This window comes from Pocillopora damicornis, chromosome 11 (assembly GCF_964200805.1).
Source record: "Pocillopora damicornis chromosome 11, jaPocDami1.2, whole genome shotgun sequence".
Lineage (NCBI taxonomy): Eukaryota > Metazoa > Cnidaria > Anthozoa > Scleractinia > Pocilloporidae > Pocillopora > Pocillopora damicornis.
Window position 1 is genome coordinate 3,573,782 of NC_142680.1, and position 26,670 is coordinate 3,600,451.

The 26,670-nt window shown below is 38.2% G+C and overlaps 2 protein-coding genes and 1 long non-coding RNA gene across 4 annotated transcripts; 1 reads left to right on the forward strand and 2 right to left on the reverse strand.

The window, feature by feature from the left end:
- Positions 1 to 1,181: 1,181 nt before the first annotated feature.
- Positions 1,182 to 5,487, reverse strand: LOC113678988 (nucleolar complex protein 4 homolog). Its single transcript, XM_027195911.2, has 2 exons — positions 4,220 to 5,487; positions 1,182 to 3,103 (listed from the first exon to the last, which is right to left on the reverse strand). Exons 1-2 carry the CDS (start codon positions 5,456 to 5,458, stop codon positions 2,747 to 2,749), a joined length of 1,596 nt encoding a protein of 531 aa, XP_027051712.2. The 5' UTR covers positions 5,459 to 5,487; the 3' UTR covers positions 1,182 to 2,746.
- A 386-nt stretch (positions 5,488 to 5,873) lies between these two features.
- On the forward strand, positions 5,874 to 25,974 carry LOC113678987 (uncharacterized). 2 transcript variants are annotated; one of them, XM_089187711.1, is made up of 19 exons: positions 5,874 to 5,970; positions 6,720 to 6,829; positions 6,908 to 6,971; positions 9,040 to 9,272; positions 10,318 to 10,381; positions 11,112 to 11,197; positions 11,730 to 11,779; positions 11,900 to 11,934; positions 12,368 to 12,413; positions 12,798 to 12,926; positions 14,992 to 15,181; positions 17,320 to 17,648; positions 19,396 to 19,805; positions 20,033 to 22,193; positions 22,578 to 22,669; positions 22,994 to 23,027; positions 23,426 to 23,533; positions 23,956 to 24,006; positions 24,471 to 25,974. In XM_089187711.1, exons 1-19 carry the CDS (start codon positions 5,948 to 5,950, stop codon positions 24,534 to 24,536), a joined length of 4,281 nt encoding a protein of 1,426 aa, XP_089043837.1. In that variant the 5' UTR covers positions 5,874 to 5,947; the 3' UTR covers positions 24,537 to 25,974. The 2 variants fall into 2 exon arrangements, with proteins under 2 accessions (XP_089043837.1, XP_027051710.2); XM_027195909.2 differs by lacking the exon at positions 5,874 to 5,970 and adding an exon at positions 6,424 to 6,585.
- LOC149037069 (uncharacterized) lies at positions 14,039 to 14,347 on the reverse strand. The gene is made up of 2 exons (XR_016181165.1): positions 14,218 to 14,347; positions 14,039 to 14,128 (listed from the first exon to the last, which is right to left on the reverse strand). It is a non-coding gene; the product is annotated as an uncharacterized LOC149037069 (long non-coding RNA).
- Positions 25,975 to 26,670: the final 696 nt, after the last annotated feature.

Sequence of the window (26,670 nt, forward strand, 5' to 3'; positions counted from 1 at the left end):
TTTTTTAGGCCTGTCCCGTGGACCGATTTATTCATGATTCGATGATTTAGGACAACATTCAATGAAAAGGCGAGTTCTAACGGATCTAACGTTCAAGACCTGATACTTAACCTCTATTTTCCATCTATTCCCGTGGTAATTAGTTGGGAGAAATTGCTATTATATCAAGATGACGCCATCTAGCTGGTGACAGCAATTCTCATCACCATTGTACTGGATAGTGCATTGTTATTGTGAGGAGAAGTTGGATTTTCATCGCACCAGGGGTAAAATAATTAGATAAAAAGGCTACAATTTGACTTTTTTTAGACTTGTAACAACTCTGCGCAGTTTTGTAAGACTAAGAAACGAACTCATTGAAAATTGCCGCCACCCACCTTAGTACGGTTCATTCAACGGTTTCAAGTTTATCTACACTTGCCTCTGCCTCTCCTTTCGGATATCAAACATTTTCATTGTACCGCATTTTAGTTGAGGTTTCGGATGAATAGACTTTATGTCTCAGAAAGAAGTTTTTAGCCTAAGTGGTTGTTGCAGGTGCTAGGAGGCTGGTACAGACAATTTGACTCTCATACTGTAAATTACTCTCCACTAACTTTTGGATATCAGTTCAAAGAGTACAAAATTTGCCTAATTGATCAGACCTTCATTGCCATACATAATTTAAACAAAGAAAACATTGAGGTGTGCCCTGCGGAAAGACTCAAAAAAATAGATATGACCATAGTTGGCGAAAATGTGGAACGGAAAATTCTAATCTTTTTTTGTCTGTCATAGAAATTGTCACAGACGCCTATCTGAGAGGAGGCAAGCTGTTTCATTCTTGACGCAAATGGTTTGTATAGAGATTACAGAAACTCTCCAGGGCAATTGAGCTTCTCCTTTTCATGATATTAAAGTAGAATTGAAGGAGAGAAATACTGGAGAGGAAAGTTTCGTAGACGCCAAGATTATTTCCATGGAACAGAACAACGTCAAACGCATTAATATTTATAACGACGCCCGCAAAAAGAAAATATGCGAAAAAAACAAACCCAAAGTTTGACAAACTTAGCTTGATTACAAAGACGCCTCAGGGTAAGACACCAAGCCTTGTAAGGTTACTTACGTAGGAAATAATACGAACATAAATAATTAATCGACAGGTGGTATTAATAAAGTCGTGTAACCAAAGCCGTATCTTTATCACTTTAAATATCATATATTTTCTCAGATATATCAATGATCTCCCTTATTTATGGGCTTGACGCCTTTATATATAACAATTGCATGTTCTAACCGACGCCACTATCTTAAAAAGATGTTACGAGTTCAAGTTAATTGTTTGGTGAATAATTTACTGACAAACGCGTCTTTTTGCAGCCTTGGCGACTCTATAGCGCAAACAAACTCCACTTCATTCTTTTGCTTACTAGCCTTGAATTCCACCGCTAAAAGTTTCTTTCATATAAAGTCTCTTTACAGCAAAGGTTTAAGCAGTACTCATAAGGGTGTTCTAACATAAGTTACAGCAATTAAGATCTCTGAATGGACGCCTAATGAAAAGATATCTCAGTTGTGTTGTAAATACATCGCTACTTTTCCACGGGTGATCTTAACACAAGTCATAGACCTGACGCGTATTTTGTGTCTTTGCTGCGATATTGCAGCGACTATTCTTTGCAATGATATGGTCTTAGTCTAATACATCATAAATGAGTCAAAGCCTCTCAGGCTTTCACCGTTTCTATCGGAACTTGATAACCTGGCCGCTTCTCGCTCTATCTTTGCCAAGATCTCCTCGAAAAACATGTCATTATCGAACAAATCTTGATGGCGATATAACGGATTGGTGTGTACTTTGTGGGTAGGTATATCGTCCACTAAGTTACCCTCACTTTTACTTTTTTTCATTCCGCCACGTTTGACAGATCCTCTGATCGCCATGTCGCTCAATTTTCGCGGTCTTGACGTCTTTTTGTGAAGTCTCCATGTGCTATATGATGTTCCCATGCCTGATTTCTCGTCAAATAGACTTGATTGAGTGGAATCCTTAAATTTAATCCTTAAAGACTCTGTACAAGTTTCGCCTTCTCGCGTTTTCCAAGCGCTTCATCTTTTTTGCCGCGGTAAGGGAAATATCTCTGAGTCTCATTCAGTCTCTGGCCCTCTACAAATTAACTTCAACCTAAACGTCTGACATGTTTCCTCCGGGAAAAAGCATTTTGATCGCAGCTGTGAAAGAACAGACTGAGAAGAACGCTTTTCTTTTTCTTAATAAACTTCCAGTTCAAGTTGGCCAGGTTTCATTAAATAAACTATATTGTATTTTCGAGGGTGAATTACTGACGTAGGGAACTATGTCAACCAATAGGAGGTCCGCACTACAATTAACGTTTGGAAACGCTTCATTCAATTTTGTTTCAGTAAATGACATGAAGCCGGAGTATTTGAACTGAATAATAATTAGATGCAAGAGCATGAAAAACTTTTTATTGTTAAACCCTCAACTCTCAAAATCTGATTGTTAATCTTCCCCTGTGGCTGCTACACATTTCCTTGTAAATTAGTTACGAGAATTTTGTGTCAGAAACCTTGAAAGAGGATAAAAGAAAAAAGTAGGAATTTGAATACCTAATTTAACAATTTTTCAACGAATTTCTTATTTTTTTTTAATTATTGTAATTACATGAACGTAAGAGTACCCACTGAGCGACAAAAGTGAATGTTGGATGCTTCACCATTGAAATTCTTACAGATTGAAAATCTATTCCAAGACCCATCTCTCTACCATATCCTTACTGATAAGACTCTTGGGAACTTGGAACTCCAAATGTGCATTCTGATCTGTAATCTTAATACACTGTCTCTGAAACAGTTGGTTATAACCATCATCAAAGTACTTTGAGATGTCGGTTTCACCAGTGTTGAGAGGCTTCTCTAGAATTTCCACAAGGGATGCCACACCAGGATAGAAGTGACTCTGCAAAGATTTTAGTTCCCACAAGGAACTCTTCATGGCATTGCATTTAGCAGGGTCAGGTTCATTGGCAATGAATGGATCACCTTTGCTGAGATCTGCAATGTTCTCTTCTGTGCCATGATCAAGCAACAGTTTTCCCGCCTAGAAGCAAACAAACACAGATTAAATCTCACCACACAGCAAAGTTTATGTCTCTCAGGGTGGTGTCAACTACAGCCTGCACTTACACTGATTTTGAAAGTGTAAAACAGTTTAAAATATTTCTCTATCTCAATCTGATTCTATACGTGCAGTCAATTCTGGATTACTCCACCACATTTCTTCAAGCCTCTCCAACATATTATAGGTTCCCACTAATACTTCTGGATGAAGAAAGGTTCTGTGGATGAATGTGCCTAGTTCAGAGTACAACCCTAAATTTGCCAACCACCTCTGATCGGGAAAAAAATCAGTTAAATTATCCATATACCTGGATCTTCATTTCGTTTACTTAGGACAGATGAGTAGGTTTATTTTAAATTCTTTGTTTCTGCATTTCCTGAATGAAAATTGCATCTGAATAGTTATGGAGTTAAGTTTCTAAAGAAACTGAAGTGCTGGGTCAGTGGGTATATCACAAGATAATTTGGTTTAAGAAACTGAGTTGATAATATAAATTAGCCAACGTAGAGAGTTTCTAAAGCGAACATATCAAGTGTTAGCCTTTTGTCAGAAAGTCATTATCTTTGCATAGAGAGTTATCTAGGATTGCTTCAGCTTGCTTCACTTCATGCGGCAACTGGTCTGTAAGTAAAGCCTTTATGCGGGCCCAAGTGGCCCATGGAGCCGGTGCTTAACTCCAGTTTTCTTAGCATGAAGTGGCTAGGAGTATTGCTCCTCCCCCCTGGATGGGATGCTAGTCCATCGCAGGGTTACCCCCAGCGCATTTGCTGGTACCCATTTGTACACCTGGGTGAAGAGAAGCACTGTGAGAGTAAAGTGTCTTGCCTAAGAACACATCACAATGACCCCAGCCAGGGCTCAAACCCAGACCACCCAATCCAGAGTCGAGCGCACTAACCATGAGGCCACCACGTCTCCTTTCTGGGAGGTATTACATGATAATTTTGTTTTATTATCCGGGTCGATAATGTAAGTTTTCAAAGGTGATGTTTTGAGCATTAGCCCCTCTTCTTATTGTGTTGTTAATATTCCTTGTGATTACTTTGGTCCTCATTTTATAATAATCAATTAAAATATATTATTATTCTAACTTACTTGTTTGCGATGGATAAGAACCGCAACACTTGGATGTCGTTTCATGAGATTGCAGACGAAAGGTATGGCCAACATTGCGCCAGATGGGGGAGCAGATAAAGAAAGGCGTGACAACCTTTTGACAAAGGCTGCCACCAGGTATGCTGGAAGATGGGTGGACATCAGGAACAAGTCTGCCAAGTGGAAGAACCTTGCTTGGTACTTCAAATAAAAAATGTTTGGTTCAAACAATGCATAAAGCTTCTTAAAAAAGTCAGGATAGTCCAGGTTATACTGGTGGATAAGTACAAAAAGGCTGTTGAGTGCCAAAAGGCTTGTTACACCACCAGTGTTGTAAGAGTCAGTGAGAAAATCCACAAGCAGTTTTGGATCTGTCATGTGTGGTAACACATCTGTATGTAAGTTGAGTAAAACCTTCTTATGAACTTCAGATGACAATGGAAGCCTCAGTAGTGCAAGCCAGGCAGAACTAAAGGCTTTTTGATGATTCTTCAACTCTAGAAAGCTGTACTCATTCCTCTCACTATTTTCATTTTTTCGTTGCTTTACTTCAATCAAAAGATTCGTCATATCCTCGTTTTGCTTCTTCATTTTCACCTGGCTTAGCATTGCGAATGCATTTTCTACAAGAAACCGACGTTGGCTTTCTTCGCTATTTAAAGCGTCTCCGAGGACTTTTGTCAGATTTTTGAGCACGTAAAACCTGACATCATCATATTCTAAGTACTCAGCAAACCTTTCGATACAGTTCTTCATACTGTACCTGCCATCAAACAACGCATCGCAAGTTTTCTTAAATAGAACTGTAGGAAAACGATCGGTAGATTTCGAGTTCCTGTCGTGTTTTGCCTCCTCCACGAGAAACTTCATCAAGGTACAAAGAGCAAACTCCTTTACGTTTTGTGATCCGACACGAAGCAAATGTAGAAGCCGAGTCAAGGTCAACAAATATTTATCGTGTAGCCAGGATCTGAAAACATCTTGAGGATCTGGACTCCCTTCTTCTTCAAGGGAACGCTTTTGTTTCGACGATCGAAACAGCTTTCCCCGCGATGAAAAAGTTGTGAAAATTTTGTGCGCTGATCTTATGAATCCCACCAAAACTTTCTCGTCTTGGGTTTCTGATAATTCCAGGATATCCACAATGAAGTTTGAATTGGTATCACTCTCTAGAATAGCTTTAGTTTTCTCTTTGATTGTCTTCACCTTCTTCGCAGTTTCCTCCTTGACATCCGCCATGTTGAAAATCGTCCCATGTGCTTTATCAGGTAGTCAGCTGACCAGTTTTTTTTTCTGACATATCGGGGGGGGGGGGAGGGGGAGGGGGGGAAGGGAGAGAAATGAGGAGGGAAGCATTAAGGGCAGTGGAGTGGGTAACAGAAAATCGATAGTTCCTTTACCCCTCAAGGGAATGAGGATAATTCTTTGCATCGTTTAGCAAAGGAAAGCTGGTATTTATGTTGGGAGCCAACGGACTTTGGAAGGATTATCAGTTTGAAGTTTTCAAGAGTTAAGCTTACTGATTACTCAAACTGTCACCGAATCAAAATAATTTTTATCAAAATCTGATAATTTTTTATTTTTATTTTTATATTAGAAAACCACCATTATTAGTAGACAAAATTGTAATTACTCAGCCCCAGTCTCTCCTCCCGCGATCCTCTTAGTCTGATTTTCAAGAGCATTGCATTAACCTGAAATATTGCTGGACCCTAAACAGTGTAAAGAATGATGATTTTAAGCTTACATTGGTAGGTATTGATCATAGTGACTGATCACAGCTCTTAGCTTATTCTACAATGGACACAATGCAATTAGTAATGTACAAAAACAAACGAGGAAAGATAATGTAAGACTGATTATATATAGAAATTTAGGAGTAATTCTTAAATCGATGGCGAAAATTATGGATGAAGCTTAATGAAGAGATTGGAGCCTGAATGCTTCTCTATGTTTAAAGAATTTGACAGTACGATGAAAGTCTGAAAAACACAGGCTTTCAGCAGGTGTTATATTTCAATTTACAAGACATTGAATTACGATGAATAAAGACCAAACAGAACCATGGCAGAATAATTATGGGAAAAGTTCTCAAAAGGGAAAAAAATTCCGAAGGAAAATAAGTTAAGTGCTGGGAAAATAATTTTAAAAATTTTTGAAGCGGTTTCCATAGAGAGGATTATGAACGCGCGCCCATGGAACCTAATCAAGCGTTCTCACCGTGACGATCATCTGCAGAAAAACTTGGCATGACATCAAAATTAGAGTGATCATGGCGGGCCGAAAAATATCTCGTCAACATGGGAAGCCTTAAACAAATATATTTTCCACATTTGTTAATTTAACTAATGCGTAGTCTTCATAAGGTGATCCAAACGTTTTTGAATTTTTGTAGTCACAACGCGTTCTGTCGTTCGAAGTCTGATCAGTAATGTAGCGATTCGGGGTCGTTTGAATGAAAGCTCCGAACAAGTTAATAGGGTATTCTTTTCAATTACAGGTCGCTTCTTCAGCCCGAGATGGACTTAAAGTGGACGATATCTGAGGAGGAAAGAACTCGCCATGATGCTTTGTTTTACAGCCAAAAACCTCAAGATAGATACCTATCAGGTGAGCGCAAGGACTGCCTTGGGCTAAGGTGGTTGTACGCTTTTTCACTCAATTGTACAAATATATTTGTTATTGCAGGAGAGCAAGCCAGATCTTTATTTATAAGATCTAAACTGCCTCTACCAGAGCTGAGCAAAATATGGTAAGGAAAACTTGGATATGTTTAATTTTGTTTTGTTTAGTATAATCGATGTATGCTTCGAAGGAATTAATTTATCGCGTTCCTTCGCGCTAAATTTTCCTCCGGGTCACCAAATGTGTTTAATAACCACTGCGGTTGTTGGATCCCCTTTCAATATAGGATGGACTCTAAGCGTTGTTGTGTGTTTCCTGGTAACAGCAAGCAGCGATATCGGTGCAATTGGCGCAGCAGAAGTTTCTGTGTTTATTTTTATGAATCAACAGAATACCGTCAACGGTTTGTGTTGAATACAATCGAGGTTTTGTTATTTCTTTCACGGCTACAACTCTATTGTGTTTTTGTCTGTAACAGCCAGATTCAACACGCATCGCCTGGCATTGTAATGGTGAATGTGTTGGAAAATCTGGTGGCGCAAGCTGTTTTAACTGTTTTTATCTAAACGAAACAAAATTGCAAAAATAAGTGGAGATAGGTTTGCATTATAAACGGGTTAAGCACTGTTTTTATATGCACCATTTCACACGACACTGAAGCATAAAAATCGTGGGAAAATATTTAGATTTGGTCAGACAAGATTTTCTTAAGAGGTTTGCCTACCGCTGATATAGAGGAAAATCTACAGTGACATCTATTCAGACGCAGCTTGCATTGTTAGACGTTTATGATGATTAGTGTAACCTTTATGGTTTGGCATTGTAAAAGGCAATAACACAAACAGTCAGGACTTTTTTTAACAGAATGTAAATCAAATGTGTAGACCTCAGATATGTTAGAGTTTTGTTTACACCTTCTTCAACCACAGGAACGCCTTCATTGCTGGCCATCTCTCTTTCACTACTACCCCTCAATATTTACTTAACTACTTTCAAGGAATGCTATGCTGCTCCATACTTTTCTCAGATCATTCTTGGTAGATGTGATTAGGCATAGTGGAAGGGGTATTGATGCACACCAAAGACCTGAAATACATCATGAAGTAAACATAAACATTGCTTAAAACATCACTGAGAGTGATGAACTACCGGTAAACTTAGTTGAAATGATGGTACTCAAAAATCAAAATTGAAAACCAAATGTTTATATAGAAAAAGCCAAAAACACACTCTGAATTGGATATGAAACCAAAACACACAATGCCCCTTGTTCAGTGTCCTATTTTTGTTTACCTTTTGTTCTGTGGATCCACTAAACTTATATCATTTTGTAAGTTTTAAAAATGTCATACTCTTGACTCTAATGTGATACCCTAAATAAATGTTTATCAAAATATTTTCATGCATGGTTTATTTTCTATTTTTTTTTTTTCAACTTGGTTTATATTGGGTCTTTTACTTTTTTCCCCTCCACTGAGAGAAAGCTGTGAAAAAGGAATAGTCAGGAGTTTTAATTAAAAAAACTCATCAACCCTTTGCATCCTAACATCAGCAGACATATTCTCCATACTGTTCTCAATATGTTTCCTAAGGTGCTGACAAGGAGAATTTGTTTTAACAATCATAAGCTTCTATCATTGGTGATTATTTCCTTTTTTTCTTGTAACCTTTATGTGTGACTTGGGGGTGATATTGTAAGGAGAATTTAGATGCTAGTCATTCTTAGGGGTTAAATGGTTAACAGTGGCGTCCTGCCATCAGTTTAGCATGGGAACAGGCTCTTGCATTTGAGTTTTTTCTGCACACTCCCCCTCCCTCCCTGTTACACTATCAGCAGCCTCATATACAAAATTTTATTGAAACTTCTGGATAGTCCTCATAGTTGAGATGAAAAAACAGAGAACAAATTGTGTTGTTCATTCCAGGTGAAGGTTGTTGCAGAAGTTTTATTATTGACATGAAATGAAGAAGTTCATTTTGAACAACAACACATATCTGTGGAAAGTTTTGAGTTGTTCTAATAGATAGCTGAATTGTCAGACGGATGCCAGTATCCGAACAATTGCGCACCCACCACTCCCCTAACTCAACGACAGTCAACTGATAACAAGTTGGGGTTAATGTTGAATTAGGGGAGTGGTAGGTGGGCAGTTGCTCAGATACTGACACTGATCTGAATTGTTTATTTATTCTAGGAAACTTGCAGATGTTTCGCGGAACAACAAGTTAGACATCGCTGAGTTTGCTGTGGCAATGCATCTTATTCAGAGTCGTTTAAAAGGCACAGATATTCCCCTCAAGCTGCCAGAGACCCTAAGTCCAAAGCATCTATCTCGTATAAGCATTCCTTTTATATCAGTGGAGGAAAAAGCAGCTTATGAAAGAGCTTTCAGGTGGAAAAATGGCCATAAGACAGGTTATATTGATGGTAAGACATGTTAAGACAATAACTAATTTTGTAATTTCTGGTTGATTTTTCTGTCTTGTCACTCACCCTCAGTTAAGCCTCGAAATTAGAATCATCAGTGAGGATCAACTCACACTTTTTCCTTGTCCCACAATGATGATGCTTGAATCTAAGTATTTCATAAAATTCTCAGTTTCCTATTGTACTCAGGAAAACAAAATCAGAGAGCTCCCAATTGGAATAAGAACTTATGCCCATCTCATGAGTACTTTTGATGCACTACCACTGAGATGCAAGAGACTTGTGATAGCAAATCCATCTCTGTCATTTTCTTTCTTACTGATTTAGTATTATGCTTAGATGGTAGCAAAGGGGGTTCTGATCCCATTTCACAGACAAATTTTTGAAAAATTAAGGTGTCACAGGTACCTCAAACAGTATTTCAAATGTTACTGATTTGAATGAAAAAACTTCACATCTCACCTTACCTCCCCTTTCTGTAAAATTGAAGTGTTGCATGTTGATTTTTGGCTTAATTATTTGTCATATTTCACTCTTCGCCATCCTCTCCTTGAGGAGCAATCATGGCCAGAGCAAAAATTTAATTTCCCATTTTCAAAGGCCAAGATATACTATCTGGGTATATAAGGGCATTTAGGAGGATCTTCAATTTTTCACAAGGCTCTAGCCTAGTGACTTTTTCAAACTGGTTGACAGATTTGTGCACATTCAGAGTTTGATGCTGCATGTTCTTCCTGCAAGCAAAAGTTATTATTTTACAGTGGCAATAGCTTAATAATCAACAGTTATATTATTAATCTTTGGATTTAGGAAAGAATCCTAATTTTACTGATGGTTATGTTATGGTTACAATAGTGAGAATGAATTATAGTGAGAAATTTTATCTCTGGAATCTCTTAAATTTGATGAACATGTCTAAGTTTTTGCAAGCTTGTTCTTGTAATAAAGAAAATTGAAGAATAAACTTCCTCCAACTTTCTGGTTTCTAATGTAATAATTTATCTGATCCACCAGTGGGAGTTAATAATATTTTCTTAAATTGCAGCTGAAACTGCTTGCTCTGTTCTTATTGGATCAGGCCTTCTTGAAGACATTTTAGCAAGAATTTGGTCAGTTTATTAGAATAGTAACTTCTTGTTAGATACAAATATCAATAAAATTTTCATGAAACACATTTTAGATGCCAAAAAGGGAATTGTTGATAAATTTTGGTTAAAAAATTGCTAGTGACTGCCTTTAACCCCTTGAAGGCTAAGAGTGACCAGCATCTAATTTCTCCTCACAGAAAAACTGCTGAATTGTTCATAAAGATCATGAGAATAGGGAAATGATCGCCAACATAGGAAGTTTTGATTACTAGACATATTCTCCTAGTCAGTACAAAATTACAATAGAGAGGAGTACAGATAATATACTTGATAGTGATGTTTGTTTGTAAAAGGTTAATGCATTAATCAAGCCAATTTAACCCTTGAACTCCTGTGAATGACCAAGACAGAATTTCTCCTTACTATATCCATACAATATCATGCAGACAAGTGATGAGAATAAAGAAAAATATCAATAAGGGGATTACTAATTGATACAATACCAAATTCTCCAAATTTACATGATCAGAAACATTTGGCAGACAGTAAGGAGAATTACTAATGAAATCATGGGAGTTAAAGGGTTAAGATTCATAGTCTTTGTAATGAAATCCATTCTACTCTACCAGACCAGAAAATCACACTTTGACAATAAGACCAATTGCAGGCCTGAATTAATTTGATAATTTTGACATCTAAATTGAGTATCTACTAATGATAATTGTCACTAATAAATTTATCAATTTCACAGGGATTTGTCTGACATTGATCGAGATGGAAAACTCTCTCTTGAAGAATTTCTGATAGCCGTGCATATAACACGATTTTGCAAGCAAGGTACAAACAATTTCCATTTACTATCATGAACAAAACATGTATACACTGATAAGGAAATAGTATAGTTGTCATTTATCCTATCTGGGTAACTATGTACCTACCCCTCCCCTCACTCAACAGCAGTTGACTGATAACAAGTTAGGGTTAATGTTAGGGGAGGGGTAGGTGCGTAGTTGGTCTGATACTCACATTGATCCATCAGATAGCATGATTAACTCTTTAGCTCCCAAGACTGATCTGATTGTTGATTCTCCCTTCCAACTGCTACAACTTTCCTGTAAATTTGTTAAGAGAATTTTGTGGTATATCAAGGTAACAACTTGTGCCTGATATGTTTGATGATTCTCATTACCTGTTTGCTGAGTAATGTATGGATATTATAGGGAGAGGTTACATGTTAAACACTTACAGGAGTTAAAGGGTTATTAACAGTTATTCCTAAGTTCAAACCTTTTACTTCGTGATAGAAATTAATGAAAAGTAGGTTTTGTATTGGAAAATAACCACTGTAACTGTTCATCTATTTCTGTAGGTAACTCAATTGAGGGGAATGTAAATGTAAGATCAATTCTATCAGAACAGGTGAATAAATGGTGTAGTACTTTTTCATTGTTGATTTTTCTGGTTAAAGTGGAAAAACTTATAACTGGCTTTAAACCCATCAATTGTTAATTGACTTTTTATTATTTTTCTTTTGCGTAGCTGACAGAGGAGTGTTATGACAGCAAGAGACTACGGTTAGTTGGCATTTTTATGGTTTGAAATCTTGGTTAAAAGCAACCCAGAAAACTAAGAGGCTATTTGATGCATTTGGTAATACCCTTTTGCACGGACATGTTTTTTCTCAGAGGCTTATTTTCTCTTGCAAAATCATCGTATTTACGTTGCAATTCGTGGGGCACCAACTTGTTCTTTAGATAAGCCATTGTCGATTTTTTTCTGAAGATCACTTTAAAAGGGCAATAGCAGCCTAAATGAAATACAAGAGCTTTCCGCAGAGCTATTTGTGTTTATTAACGATGTATGGTATTGTTGTGCAGAGCTTCTACAGCTCTCACTAAGCCACTTAGAGATTGAGGTTTTTACGTAGGAAACTTAAGATAGATATTTTAAGCAGGAAATAATTAGCTGTGGTCAATTAACCGTCACCTTTGCTTTTCCTTGTCGCAGACTGGCCGAAGTCCAAACTGAAAAAAGGAAGCTCCTTTCAGTAAAGGTATGAACGCACGTATTGCTCTCTTTCCCAAGATCGAAATATCATTTTGCGACACATTTCCTCTTATATTTCTCATAATTATTTAGCGCTGAGAATTTGGCTAAGAATCTTTTGTGCCAGAACCCTCGCGGACGTTGCTTTCATCACTCGTCGACTCGAAACGCGCAGGCCTTGCCCCTAGTTTTGCAGCGCTAATAAGAGGCTGCCTGCAGGCTTAGCTTCAGAGAGCATTATAAGTTCATATGTGGCAAGCGTCCTGCAAAGTTCTGGTGTTAGCATTGTGAAGAACGTCATGTGTAAGGACAGTTTTTGTCAATTATGTTAGGTTTCCTTGCTACATCTTTTATTTCGTTTTCATTTAACGCCATATCGTTTCTGCTTCAGGAAAAACTGTGCCACGAAATAGCCGGTGACTTAGAAGAAGAGGTGATGGCCCAGAAGATACAAGACGAACTGGATCAAGTTGAAAGACGAGTTTACGTTTTGGAAAAGGAGGAAAATGAGCTGAGACGGGTCAGACTTTATTTCAGTTGTTTCTTTTTCTTATCAATCCCTGAGTAGTCTTAAACGTTCAGGTTTTAAACTTCCCTCAGTCTTCTTTGATTTGCAGATTTCGTTTTTCGGTATTGTTTGTTTATAGTTAGTCTTGATACCCTAGTTTATCTCTTGTTGTCGTAGAGAGTGTTTCCAATTAGAAGTGTTGAAAATGGGGCTAGGGACTTGTTAGTATCCCATGGTTGTCGCATTCAGCGTTAATTTCCCGCCATTCATAATTCTCCGCATCCGTCACACTACCGGTGGGTCATCGCCATGTGCAGTTTATAGTTGATCCCACGGTAATCACGCGATAGTCTGTCAAGTGATTGCAAACTCTAACTGAAAAAGAATTGTTGAAAGGTATTTACTGTCGTGTATTGCGACTCTATACAGTGCGAACTTGGTCACTGCACGTTGGTTGCAATGCCGAATGTCGACTACAAAGATCATCTTTCTAAACAACAGGTTTAATGGATATTACAATGACGCTGCGCGTGCACTGAACATCCCCATGCTTTGAAAAGACTGGCGATTGTTTTATCTCATAGGAGACAGAATATTATTAGTTTACAAACTTTTAGTATGTGGACATCTTGGTGAGAGGACTCTATTGGAGATATTCTTGCACCTTTTAAATGACGACGAATAGAATCTTTTTAAACAACAGATTTAATGGACATTACAATGACGCTGCGCGTGCACTGAACATCCCCATGCTTTGAAAAGACGGGCGATTGTTTTATTTGATAGGAGACAGAATATTAGTAGTTTATAAACTTTTAGTTTGTGGACATCTTGGTGAGAGGACACCATTGGAGATATTCTTGCACCTTTTAAATGAGCCAAGTTTCTCTACCCACAGAAAGTTATAGAGATATTCCGCTGTCGGCGTAGACTGTTTCGTTTTAAAAAAGAAACTTAACGTATATAGTTTGCCGACTTAGATGGACAAATGCTAAAGAGGTATGAAAAATTCTACGTTTTGCAAAATCCAAGAATGTTTTGAGGAGGAAAACTTGGGAACAAACAACTTACCGTATCGGTTGGGAGGAGATAATTAATTTGATATGCACCCAAAAACTAAACTCTATTGTTTAAAAACATGTTTATTTTGTTTTGTTTTGTTTTGTTTTTCACATAATTCACGCACAATTTTTATTTTCTTTTTCTTCAAGTCACTCTTGTTGTTTTGATCCGACGGTTTGTCCACCCATCTCCGTACATGCCTTGACATATTCTACCAGCCAACTGCAACAAATTGATAAACTTGTTTTAGTGAGCGACTGTGGGATTGACAGTGAACTTGAAGTGTATGAAAGACTGCATGTAATCGTTTTTGATCCGTCTAGCCGTCAACCCGCGGTTGTGAAAAACTTGTAACTTCTCTTAATTTCGATACGTCATCCCAAAACAGGTGGTGAGAAAATCTAAACGTATCAGCTGTAGGGTGTTATCTTAATACAGTAGTAAATTCTCTTAACTAAACTACAAATAACTGTTAAACAGCATGAAGGGAGAAATAATAATCAGATATCGGTAGTGAAAAAGCTAAGCTGGCACGCATTCAGCCAAAGCCAATGGATGAGAATCGTTTCTGCACAGTATGAGTTGTGACAGTCTTAACGATCGCTGTTTAGGATTCAAAATTAGCAAAAATAACAACAAAAGAGTCTCCCACGTTGTCTTTTTTTTTTTTTCCTTCGGTGGGTCGTCTTGGGACAGATTTAATGAATTTTCGATGACAGGTCAGAGTGATGGCTAATCTGTTAATACCTTGTAAGTTATTAAGAAACAGCAAGTTTCTAATAATTTGCATGAATCCATTATACTTACGAGCTGAAATGGAGTTGTTGTGAGCCCTTGAAAATACTAGAACATACTCTTTTTAATCGGAAGTTTTGTTTTGTTCGGTCTGTTTGAAGTTGAGTATTATTTACATTCTCTCTCCATGTAGTGAGCAACGCTTGAGTGCCGAAGCGTACCTGACAACATACCACATTAGCATCTCTCTGAGCGCATACTAATTTGCATTTTCCTGCAGGCGCTGCAAAAACTCAAAGACAAATCGAAGCGAGAGAGCTTTAAGCCGTTTGACCGAAGTTTTCTGCTCAAACGTCAACCAACTGGTGAAGATATTTTCCGTGGGGCCCACAAGAATCACAGAGTACCTGTTGGAGGCAGAGAAGATGAAGAAATACTAACTCTGTGGAGAGAAGATGGCGACCTGAAAGGTAGGACCTCTTTTGTAGTTCATTTGCGTGACTGTCAAGTAAAAACTATTTTGCTTAATCCCTCTAATTATAAGTTTCCCAATTTAAAAATCTCTGTAGTCGTCGAAATGTTAAAAAAATCATTTGGTTATGCGATTTTAAAATCTTGAAAGAGTCGATCGATTTAGTAAACACATACGGGTAGCCATTTTGACGAAGTTCTATTCGTTAATTAACTGTATTTAAAAGCATAACTTTCCACAGCCATAGAAGTACTCTTCCTGATTGTAACTTCGAAAGTCTTAAAAAATATTAATTTTAGCACTGCGCGTTCGTGAAAGCGAAAAGCAAAGGTTTACCCTAAGAACAAGCACGTCTGTATTTTGTAACGCATATTTGCGGTTTTATATATGTACTTTGAGTAATTAGAACCTCGTCTCTGCAAAACAGAAATGTCGTTTTCCATTTTTCATCATAATTTTTTACACAATTTCAAATCGAAACGAAATCTGTTAACATGATTATTGAAAACCGAAATATGACACTCGCTTTCTAGTAAATTTATTTCCAAAATTTCCCCCAAATTGCTAGAATAATCCATTAACCTACTTTTGTGACATGTTCAGTCACCATTAAATAGAGTACACTTCACGCCGTTGTAATCCACCTCTCTTTGTTAGTAAACTTCTGGAAATTTCCGAATTTCCGATAATTTTCAGGAAAATGGAAGTTTTTTAATGTTCAGAATTATTTCTCGGTAGTATATCTGTTTCTCGTTATTTCCCATTATTATTTAAAGTTAGTTCGGTTGCTAAAATCACTTTAAATTTTCTTCAAATATTCATTTTGTTGACCTGTGTTCTCTCAAAGGGAGTTTCAAAATATTAGGATTATCACTTTACTCCAGAATAGTTTATTTGATTGTGTCAATTCAGGTGCAAGAATAAATTTGAAACTTTGAGTCAGTGTAAAATCCATTCAATTGAAAAAATTGCTTGTTTACACTGCGAATAGCGAATCGATCTTACCAATTTATTGTCCGGTAGAAATCTGTCAACTACTTTCAGGTGTTTATATATTTAAGTTATGATAAGCAATGCAAACCGAATGCGTTGATATAAATATTTTGACGGGGTATTTTACAAGCGAATGTTGCAATGTATAAAAGGCGCTCGATTTGACTCGAGGTAATTTGTAACGATGGCAGAGAATTTATGCAAATTAATCTGGATCGAGTTCGGTTTTGTTGTTATTGATTTGTTCTCTTGAATACTTTTCTTTTCGTCGTGGTTCATCTAAGCTTGGCGTTTGGGCACGAATTTGATTAAATAGAATGTGTTCGTCTTTGTCGTATTACTTATCGTTAAAGTTAGTAAGAATAATCCTTTCGTGGTTTTTTTAAAAACGGAGGGGCTTGTTGTGGTTTTTTGACACGCTCACGTTCGCATGAGGAACAATGTCAAGGGCCCTTCCAACTTTGTATTTGCCTCTCGCGCGCTAGTGAATCGGTGTATCGCTTCGGCCCCGCTAATCCGCCTGTTCTGCAGGTTAAACTTGCTAGGGAAGCCGAATCTGAAGTTTTAACATATGTTTTCGGTTTTTAAAAGGGGGAAAATGCTATCCACTCGCTAAATCTCTGTTCGGAGGATAGTGCAGTACGTTTTGTTAACTCTCATCTGCTAGATAGCGATATATTCGTTAGATAGCGTTGTCCATCCTTAAAACAACTGAGCCCTTATGTATTAAAATTGTTGGCTGCTACAATTCATTTGAATCATCTCTAGGTCTAACCGATAAATGTCCTTATTTTGGTATTTCTAGATTTCTTTTGTGTTTTTTCCGTTTTACTCTTTAACCCTTAAACTCCCATGTGTGACCAAGACAGAATTTTTCCACTCAAGATAGAGACAAATTCAAGTAGAAAAGTGATGAGAACAAAGCGAAATAGAAATTAGCGGATTAGATCAGTGTAGTTGATCCAATATCAAATTCTCTGAAGTAACGTCATAAGAATTGTACAGCAGACAGTAAGGAGAATTACTCATGAGAGAGGCATGATTTTTCTCCGTAGCCTGTATCTGCGTGACAATGTTGCATTACAATTTTCCCCCCTTAAATAGTCTGTGAGCAACTTTTTGTTTTTTTTGTTATGTCAACAGATTTTGGTGCCACAATATCAGAAGAACCCTCAATACCTACGTCACCCACGAATATCCATCAGGATCAGTCTGGGAGAACTGTGATCGAGTTGAACGAAAACCACCAGCCTTGTAGCCCTGATTCCTCCAAAGCATCTCTTGAATCGACGTCTCCAGCCATCAACGGTTTCGAAAGTAACGTAGATGCGGAGAGATTGCACTCTGTTTACTCCAATAACAACGAAAACGAAGACAGCAAGAATAAAACCGAACTTGAGGCGAGAAACGAAGAGAGGGAAGAGGAAGGCGATAAAACAGTGGAAAAGAAAGGTCTTTCACATGTTGACAAGGTAAGTAAACTTTACTGTGGGTAGAGTAAAATAGTTGAAACCAATGCAAGTAGCCAGTTTATTTCTGTTTTGTTTTGACGCGCGAAGAATTTCACTCTTTCGCCATGTCACTTTTTGCTGTAATTTATCAGTTCCCACAGAATTCGGCAACGTAAAGGATATTTGGAAAGACTTTCAGCTTGTAGGAGGTTTAACAAATAGGCAATATCGCTGCTTGCGGGTTGATGTGAACCATGCCATCGTTGACGTCCGTACACGCGTGAGCTTGCGTCTCATATATTGCAAATATTGCAAGTTTGATACGAATTTCACAATCATCCCATTGCCGTTCAGAGTTCCAGAAAGGCTAATTATGATAAATGAATTAAGGGGGGTAAGTTTCTAGAGAAACTGTGGTGCTGCGTCGCTGGGGGTTCTTAAAGGGAAGTTTGGTTTTATCAACTGACTTAATGATACTTAATGATACAATAAGAACACCGTTTAGAGTTTCTAAATCTGTCGTTTCGAGCGTTAGCCCTCTGTCAGAACGATTCACGAAGGGTTAAGCGCTAAATATAATAAAGGATGTTTATATCGAGTTCCTCAATACTATTATTGCGTTCTACGTAAAAACAAGACATGTACAATTAAGTGCTCTTCTGTATTTTTACATTTTATCTAATATCCTTCGCACACGGTCGATATATGTATTCGATAAGGATTTTGTCATGAGTCGTTTTAAGCCATTTTGAACCCGCTTAACTTTTTCTTTCCGTATGAAACTGAAAAAATAAAACTGATTGGTATACTCTTTTTCTTGCGTGAGAACAATGAACACACACCACGATTGCTGGATGCGGCTATTTTGATAAATGTCAACAAAGCTGATATTGGCATAGCAATTGCTGAGAATCTATTTGTGATAAGAGAGTTAATCTGTATTGACAGATTTCGTTCTCGAGAGTCAGTCAGGTATCAAATTTGATAGAAGTCAAGAGCGAGAGCGATCGGTGTAAGTTTTTGCGATATTTATTACCAGAACTCGGTGGTTTCAATAGCAATAAAACTAAAAGAAGTCAGTGATCAAGGGTTGGCTTCTTGATTTGTGGGGAAAGGTGCGATAAAAAGCGAACTCTTCGGGCTCCCGGCAACGAAGTTCATGAGTACCTTCTTACGTTCGCAGTTAGTCAGAGTCATCGACACAAGGTGTCTTCGCGGCCAATCAGAAACATCTTTACTAAGTTCTTAGATAGCCAATAAGAATGATCCATAGAAGTTGCATGCTTTTTCTTGAGGACTAAATTGGCCACAGTTCTCGCAAAACTACAGCGCGTTTAACCCTTTAACTCCCAGAAGTGATTAACATGTAAATTCTCCCTATAATATCCATACATTATCCAGCAAACAGGTAGTGGGAGTACTCAAACTTATCAGGTACAAGATATTATCTTGATTGAACACCAAATTCTCGTAACCAATTTACAAGGAAATGTGTAGCAGCTAGAGGTGAGAATTAACAATCAGATATTGGGAGTTAAAGGGTTAAGGAACCAAATTTAAGACCGCATCAAGTCAGTGTAAATCTAATGGCGTTCTATCGCAAATGCTGCAATCTGATTGGCTATGCCATTTGCTATCTATTCCATGATAGACTCTGAGTAAAGTGGGTTGCTTATGCGCTTATCTTGTTGTTAACAATAAAAATTTCGAGTTCATATTCCAACTGTTTAAAAATTCTTGAGCCTCACATTATTACTTCTCTTCAAAGGACAAACAGGAGAACTTGATAATCAGCGACTCGTCACCAAGCAATCTACAGCCTACTGTAAACGGTGGCAACGCCTCAGAATTAACACAACAACAAGAATTACACTCGAGCACCATTGCAGACAGCAGTAGTGAGAAAAACACAATGAATGAAAACAGAACAGACGATGAAAAGACAGGGGCGTTAAGGATGGCAACACAAAATGGCATTTGTACAACGGACAGTGAAAAAGAGGCATTAAAGTACGATGCTGGAGCGTTAAAAAGCAAACCAGCAACACAAGGTTCTTTTCAAGCCCCTTTAGAGGAAACGATTGATGTTGTCACATCACCTTCAGCTGAGTCGTCGGCCGCATCTAGAATGGATGGTTTGCTTTTAAAGCTAGAAGAGGACGATGGAAACCTAATCAGGTACAATTCCTGGTAGTCACTCTATTTTTAGTGAAACGTGCAATGGAGCTAATGACGCTCGAGAAATTACGTATTAGTCATTGCTGAAAGTGAAAGGGTGAAAGAAACTAAATCGCAAAGTAGCTGTTTTAAGATTTTACGAGACCATGTAAGGTGGGCGGGGGTAGGCGGGGACAACTGCTCAAGTTATAAATACTGATGTTTCTTGGATGTTTTTTTCTTTTCAGAAACGAGAAAGATATTCAAATGAGTAACGGAGAAGGAACTTCTCCGCGTAGTTTGACGCAAGATGAACTTATTCCCTACGTTATGGAAGAGAAAAAGAGAAAAGATGAAGAAAGAGCTAAACAGAGAGAGATAGATAATGAAATGCGCAGAAAAGCTCGTGAAGAGCTCGATAAACAGAAGGAGGAGAACAAAAAGATGGCAGAGCAAAGAAAGGCAAAGTTTGAGGAAGAGAGACACAGACTTGAAAAGCAAACTGCATTGGCGCAAGAAAAACAGGAACCGAAGAAAGCTCCCCTGTCAAGAACAGAAGCAGGGAGAATGATCGAGGAAGAGCTGGAACAGCAAAGAGTACGCGAGGAGTTGATGCGGATAGAAAACGAAAAGATTAAGGAAAAAGAAAGGCTTGAGGTAGAAAAGCAGAAATCGAAGCATGCCAAAAAGGAAGAGCATCCTTTGGCTTTTCACAACAAGGATCTCGTACAAAAACCAATATTCGATGAAAGAAAGGATGTAATCGATGGCAGTGATACACAAGGGCTAAGGATCTCGTCCAAACGCGGTAGTGTCATTGATTTGAGTGCAGGCGATGACATTGTTCATAATGAGGTTAAGAAACGACCTCTTGAGAATAGACCTTCTCAGGAGTTGTTGCAAACACACCGCCAGCCACAAGAGCAGTCTCAACCCCAACCACAGCCGGTTGTTCGCAGGGCTAAGGAAAACGGAAAGGTGACGACGACGCGAAAGGCTGAAAATCGTAAGAGTTTTGTTGAGTTAGACATAGAGCGGCAGAAGGAGAGAGAAGAAGAACTTCGGAGAGAAGCAGAAATTGCCCGTAAAATTCATTTAAAGAAGCAGATGGAAGGTGGCAGTAAGGATGTTGAAGAGTTACGCGAGGAAGTCGCGAAAACGAAAGAGTATCACCCCGAGTCTAACGGAGTCTATGGAAAAACGAACTCAACGAAGAAACAGACGGAGATAGAGGCAGTTGTTCAGCAAACGAACACACAAATTATTGAGTCGCCTCCAGTCGACCAGGTTGATGCTAAACAAGCAGCCGAAAATGGGACAGAGATGGGAGAAACGCAACGAAACGCGGAAGAAGAGGAAAAACGACGGAAACGCGAGGAAGAGAAGGAACTTTTTCGGCAGATGCAGGAGCAAGAAAAGAAAAGGCGAGAAGCACAAAAAGCTGATCTTGAAAGGATAAGGAAAGAGGTCGACCGCAAAGAAGCTGAGGAGATGATGCGTGTGAAGCTTGAAAAAGAAGAAGAGAAGAAAAAGCAGCGTGAAGAAGAACGTAGAAAAGCCGAAGAACGCCAGAAAGACAAAATGGAAAGACAAAAATTGCAGGAAAATCAATCAGAAACCAGGAGGACGGCGTTTGCTGCGCATAAATTGATCTTAGAACAGCGCGTTTTAAAAGCATTGGAAGAAAGTAAACAAGAAGCCACCGGTCCTAGAAGACACGCTTCGAACTGTGAACGCCTTACAGAAGGATTGGATCTGGATGAACCCTCTCCTCCAGCAGAAGGTAACGACGACTCTGCCAGTGTTGGAGTAAAACTAAGAAAAGCGAACTTTGAAAACACAGCTGCCAGGAAGGATTCCAATGAGGAGTTGCGAAAGAAGCGATATTCACTCAATCTTGACCAGTTTCGTCAGCCAATCACCTCGTCTACAGACGCTTCCGTGAAAAGTAAGCATCCGGGATCTGTTGGTAAGAAATACGCTGATGACGTATTCGATAAGGGAACGCGGGCGCAGATAGAAAGAGAGGAAGAACTGTTGCGGCGAGTTGGATGGAAAGCTCCTTCGAATGAAGGCAAACTTACTAAAGCGAAAAGTGTTGGAGATTTGTCAATGAAAAAGGGACAAAACGAGGATAAAAAGGCGGTCCCTGTTGTTCTACGAAGGGTTTCTTTTGTTAAAGATGATACCGACAGCGCGGATGGTATCCCTACATTTTCTGATTCGAGGATACAAAGAGAGCTGGAGGAACAGCGCATGCGTGAAGCAATTGTAAAGAAAGAGACATCAGAAGCAGAGAAAAGGCATCGACTCGAAGAAGGGAAAAAGAAAGTTGTCGAAGTAGCCAGTGATAAGAAAGATTTGAGCTTAAAGGATATCAAGAGAAATCCACTCCCAAACAAAATACAGGTGAGAAACTCGAAACACGTCCTGTGTGATTATAGATAAGAGATAAAGCTGGGGTTTCTTTAACGTTGTCCATAAGCGGCTGCCGATGGCGTAATAGGAGGCTGTACCTGAACCCTTCACACCCTAACATCAGTATGCGTATTCTCCATACTGTTCTTTATACATTCCCTAAGCTGCTGTCAAGGAGAATTTGTTTATGCTGGTCACTCTTAGGGTTTATAGGGTTAAGGCGAAATTGTCACACGAGAGCTTGCTCGGAGGCTATACAGACGGCAGTGATGGGTTACCAGCGGTAACTGGCTTTTTTTCGAAAACACTGGCAAGGGCCATCCGATGTCAGTGTTATTCGTTCTTAAAATCTATTTTTTTATCGTCTTCTAACAGGTTAAAAAACCAACAAACCGAGACTCCCTGACTCACTCCATGGCAACGCATTGGGAGAATATGTTACAGTCGCAAGAAGGAAGCGAAGCAGTGTAAGTACCGCGAAGTGTTCTTTTCTTACGCTTTTTTTATGGCGAGGCTCCAATTTTAGCCAAGCTGCTTTTGTCCCACTGAACCTGGTTTGGCTTCGGGCCATTCTGTTCCGCGCTCTCAAAACGCGCTGCTGTAGAATACAGTTATGCGTAATTAAACTCCTTGTCGCTTTGGCCGGGATTTGTTATAACAATCCACCACTCATTTTTAACTCGGAAATTGGCTAAAAGGCATATCCGAGTTGTTGTTTTGACCCAAAATTCACTCCATCACTCCTTCCTTCCATTCTTTATAACGTTCTGTTTTTCTCTTTTGCGTCTCAGCAATAAAAAGGAAATAAGGAAAAGCAGGATCGAGGTAAGGAATTGTCAGCTCTTGTGTAAAAAAAAAATTAAAAAAAAAAAAAAACAACAACAACAACAACAGAGATTTTGACATGCAGGTGCTCTTTTCCTAGGAACGTGTATTTTACAGTCTTCATATTATTCATAAGATTACACAGGGCGAAAAATAAAACATTCAGAAGAATAAAAAGCTTCCGAGAAGGACTGGGTTCTTCATCCCCTGAGCACTAGAGTTTGCTTCCACCAATCAAGTGAGAGTTGCCCCTTTAATCTTTTCACTGTAATGAGATGCAGGTTCTGTTGTTAACACTTGCTGTTCTCTGCTATTGATCAAGCTGGATGCACCAGCACTGAGCAAGTTCTCAGTTTTAACAAATGACATTGTTGAATGATGAAACCTTTTTGTGGCAGATGGAAAGAGAAGAAGAAAGACGAAGAGAAGAAGAATTACAGAAAGAAAGAGAAAGGGTCAAGTTAGAAATAAAACAGAAAGAGGAAGCCAATAAATCCGAGCAGCAGGTCGGTTAAGGAAATTTCACTCGGTTCAATATTTTCTGTTGTCTTTTTGTGTAATCATCTGATGGTTCTGCAGTAATTCAATTATAATGAGTTGACAAAAAATGTTCTATCAGCCTCTTAGCAGCTTTCTCCTTGTGAGATGGGTCTTGATACGAAGCACTTACTCCTCCAAACTGACACCAGTTTTCAATTTTCTGATTTGAATGGATATTCCGCCAGACTTTTCGTGGGATGCCTTTTGTTTGGAAAAAGAGAAAACAGATAGGAAAATAAATAATTAAAAGAGAATGAAATATCCTATTGGCTGTAGATGAAAGAGTTACACGGAAGGCTAGACAGAGATAAAAATTTAAATAGAAAATTGGCTTTGTTTGGTGGTATAAAGTATGTCAATTTCTCACCTTTCTCTTTGTGGTCTTCAGCGGAAAATGGAGGAAGAAATGGAGAAAAAGAGGAAAGCAAAAGAGGAAAAGGTCGGTATTTCTTCAACCAAGTTGAGCTGTTTGTAAGGAAATTAAGACTTAAAATGAAACGATGGTTTGCGCATTGGACTCAAGACCGAGCAGTTCGGGTTCAATCCCTCGCGGCTAGGGTTGCTTTATTGTATTTTTGTACTGATTTTCACTCCACTCTCCGAAGCAAACATTAATTGGTGCTGCTGAATTGTTCGTTTGCAAGTCAGTTGTTATTCTCTGGTATACTGTTCTAAGTAATTAAAGTGACGGGCTTAAGCCCAGTTCACCAGGCCTGGGTCATTGAGGTGTATTTATCCCACTGTAAATACATAAATGGCTAAGGGTGAAGTGTCCTCTGAAATGGAAAAAGCTGTTTTCTGGGTTCAGTTCAGTGGAATGCTGTTTAAAAGCCATATAAGTGACCTCTCTGATTCAAAATTTTTGGTAACGTTATCGTAACTCGCGTCTTTTTTGCCCTCTAGGAAAAGCGTCAACAGCGGACTTCTGCGATGAAATCAATGTTCGAGAAAATGGGTGGGAAGAAGTAACCAGATTCAAAAGTCCTTTCCTTATATAGTGTAATCTCACTTTACTGTCATTTGTGTAGTGTGACATCAGCTCAGTCTGCCCAATCTAACGCTCCCACTGGGTCGGGTGTGGTTTCGCCACTTGTGCTCAGGATGAAACAACGGCGTTTAGACAGTCCCACTTCATAGGTGACCCATCATTTTTTGACTTCGTAAAATTTGACGTCATTAAGCGACGTAACGTCAAATCTACTTAGTAACCAGGCGTCATTATCCTAATGATAGTTGCCTGATGTTCATAAAATTTAAAGAGGCCGCCACACGGGTAACTTGTGGCTGCATTTTTGTGGTGAGACCATAACCTTACATTATTTCAACTGCGTTTAAGTTCGTTAAGGGGAATTTCTTCGTTGTTTACTCAGTAAATCCTGCTTGTTACATTTTGTATCTGTCCAAATTTGTATCTAATCAAAATACATATTTAGTATAGCTTGGTATGTTGACCTTTTTAAAGCGGTTAATTTTTATGCAATTTTTTTTTTCAAAATGACATGCTAACCCTTTGAGTCTTGTTTAATTTAGTGGAGTATTTATAACACGTATTTAATTTGTATTTAATTTTTGTTAACTACTAGTTTTTGTAACTGCGAAATTACTTTTCTGATGAATCTTCGCAGGATGTGACCAACTGTTTCTCTTTACAGACGTCTTAGAATACTTTCACTTATCGCTGAAAGTTTAATACGCATGCATCTTACCTATGGCAGTTTAACTCTTGAATTCCTATGAGTGACCAGAATCTAATTTCTCCTCACAATAACACTGCTGATCATTAATTATGATCCTGAGAGTAAAGGGACTCGAAAATGATCGTCAGCGTAAGAGGCTTTGATCACTAAACAAATTCTCCTTGTTAGTAACAAAGGAAACGTATGGAAAAAAGTATGGGGAATTTTGATACTGATGTAAAGGTGAAGGGGTTAAAGGTCGCTTATCTTGTCTTCGACCGTTTGAAACGTGTCTATACTTTCTTTTTTTAATCTTAAAATGTTTCTTCCTGTCATAAGACGTTTCGTTTGGAAATGGCTATGACTCGTTTTATTGTAGAATTCGTAACGCAATTTATACATACAGAATGAGGTTATTCATCAGCATTATGATAGTTAAGTATTTGATAAATACCAAAGTTTCTATATATATTGGCAGATTTTTGTAACTGCAACGCAAGATGTTCCAATATTGACATATCCGGGGGATTATGAACCGATAAAATGCTGTAGTATAAAAAATTTTCTAATAATCTTTACCCCAAGGGTAAAATGGGTAGTTATTTTTGTATAGTTGGAAAAACATATAAATTTCTATACTTTAAATAGATATTAGTTTAGTGTTGGTATGGCTATTTCATTTAGTCCGAGGCTTGTATGTGATTGTTATTGTAGTAAATTGAAGCAATGAATTCCTTCTTTTGTTCTTTTTTTTCTTTTATGTTTTTGTTTTACCATGGGAGGCATTTTCTCTTCCTTGGAACTTGCAAGTTGGATCAAAATTTGTTGGAAAATTCGTGAAAAAAATTTCTTCTAAAACCTCCAAGGTTTTTATTTCCTTTTCACTCTCCTTTACAATGTTGAATATCGCTGAAGTGCAAATGTATATATTTCACTTTAAACTGTTCATCCAACATCTCTGGTTTTGGCCGGAAGGAGTATAATTCACAAGAAGAAGCAAAATTTACTAACCCGTATGATCAAAGTTGTGTCAAATTGTGTTCGGTGTAGTTGTGAAAGTTTCCCCAAAGTCAGATAAACGTTCTCCTCTTCACAACAATTCGGGATGGATTTGAACTCAAGCGAATGAAAGGGCGAACCAGATTCCAATCTGGCACAGACGTTGTTTTTGCTCCTTAATTTTTTCACAAGAATCTAGTGAAGAGGACTAATCAAGGCGATCATTAAGAAGCGATTAACATGTAACATCTTACAATTTCAACAGATCACCTTGCAAATAGCTTAACACAAAAACACAAATCTTTAAGTGTGGGGTGTTATCGTAATAAAACGTAAAACTTTCCCTTCTTATTTACGCCAAAAATGTCTAGGGGCAAGAAGGGAGAATTACAAGTCAGATCTCTGGAATTTCAGTGTTATTGTAACTG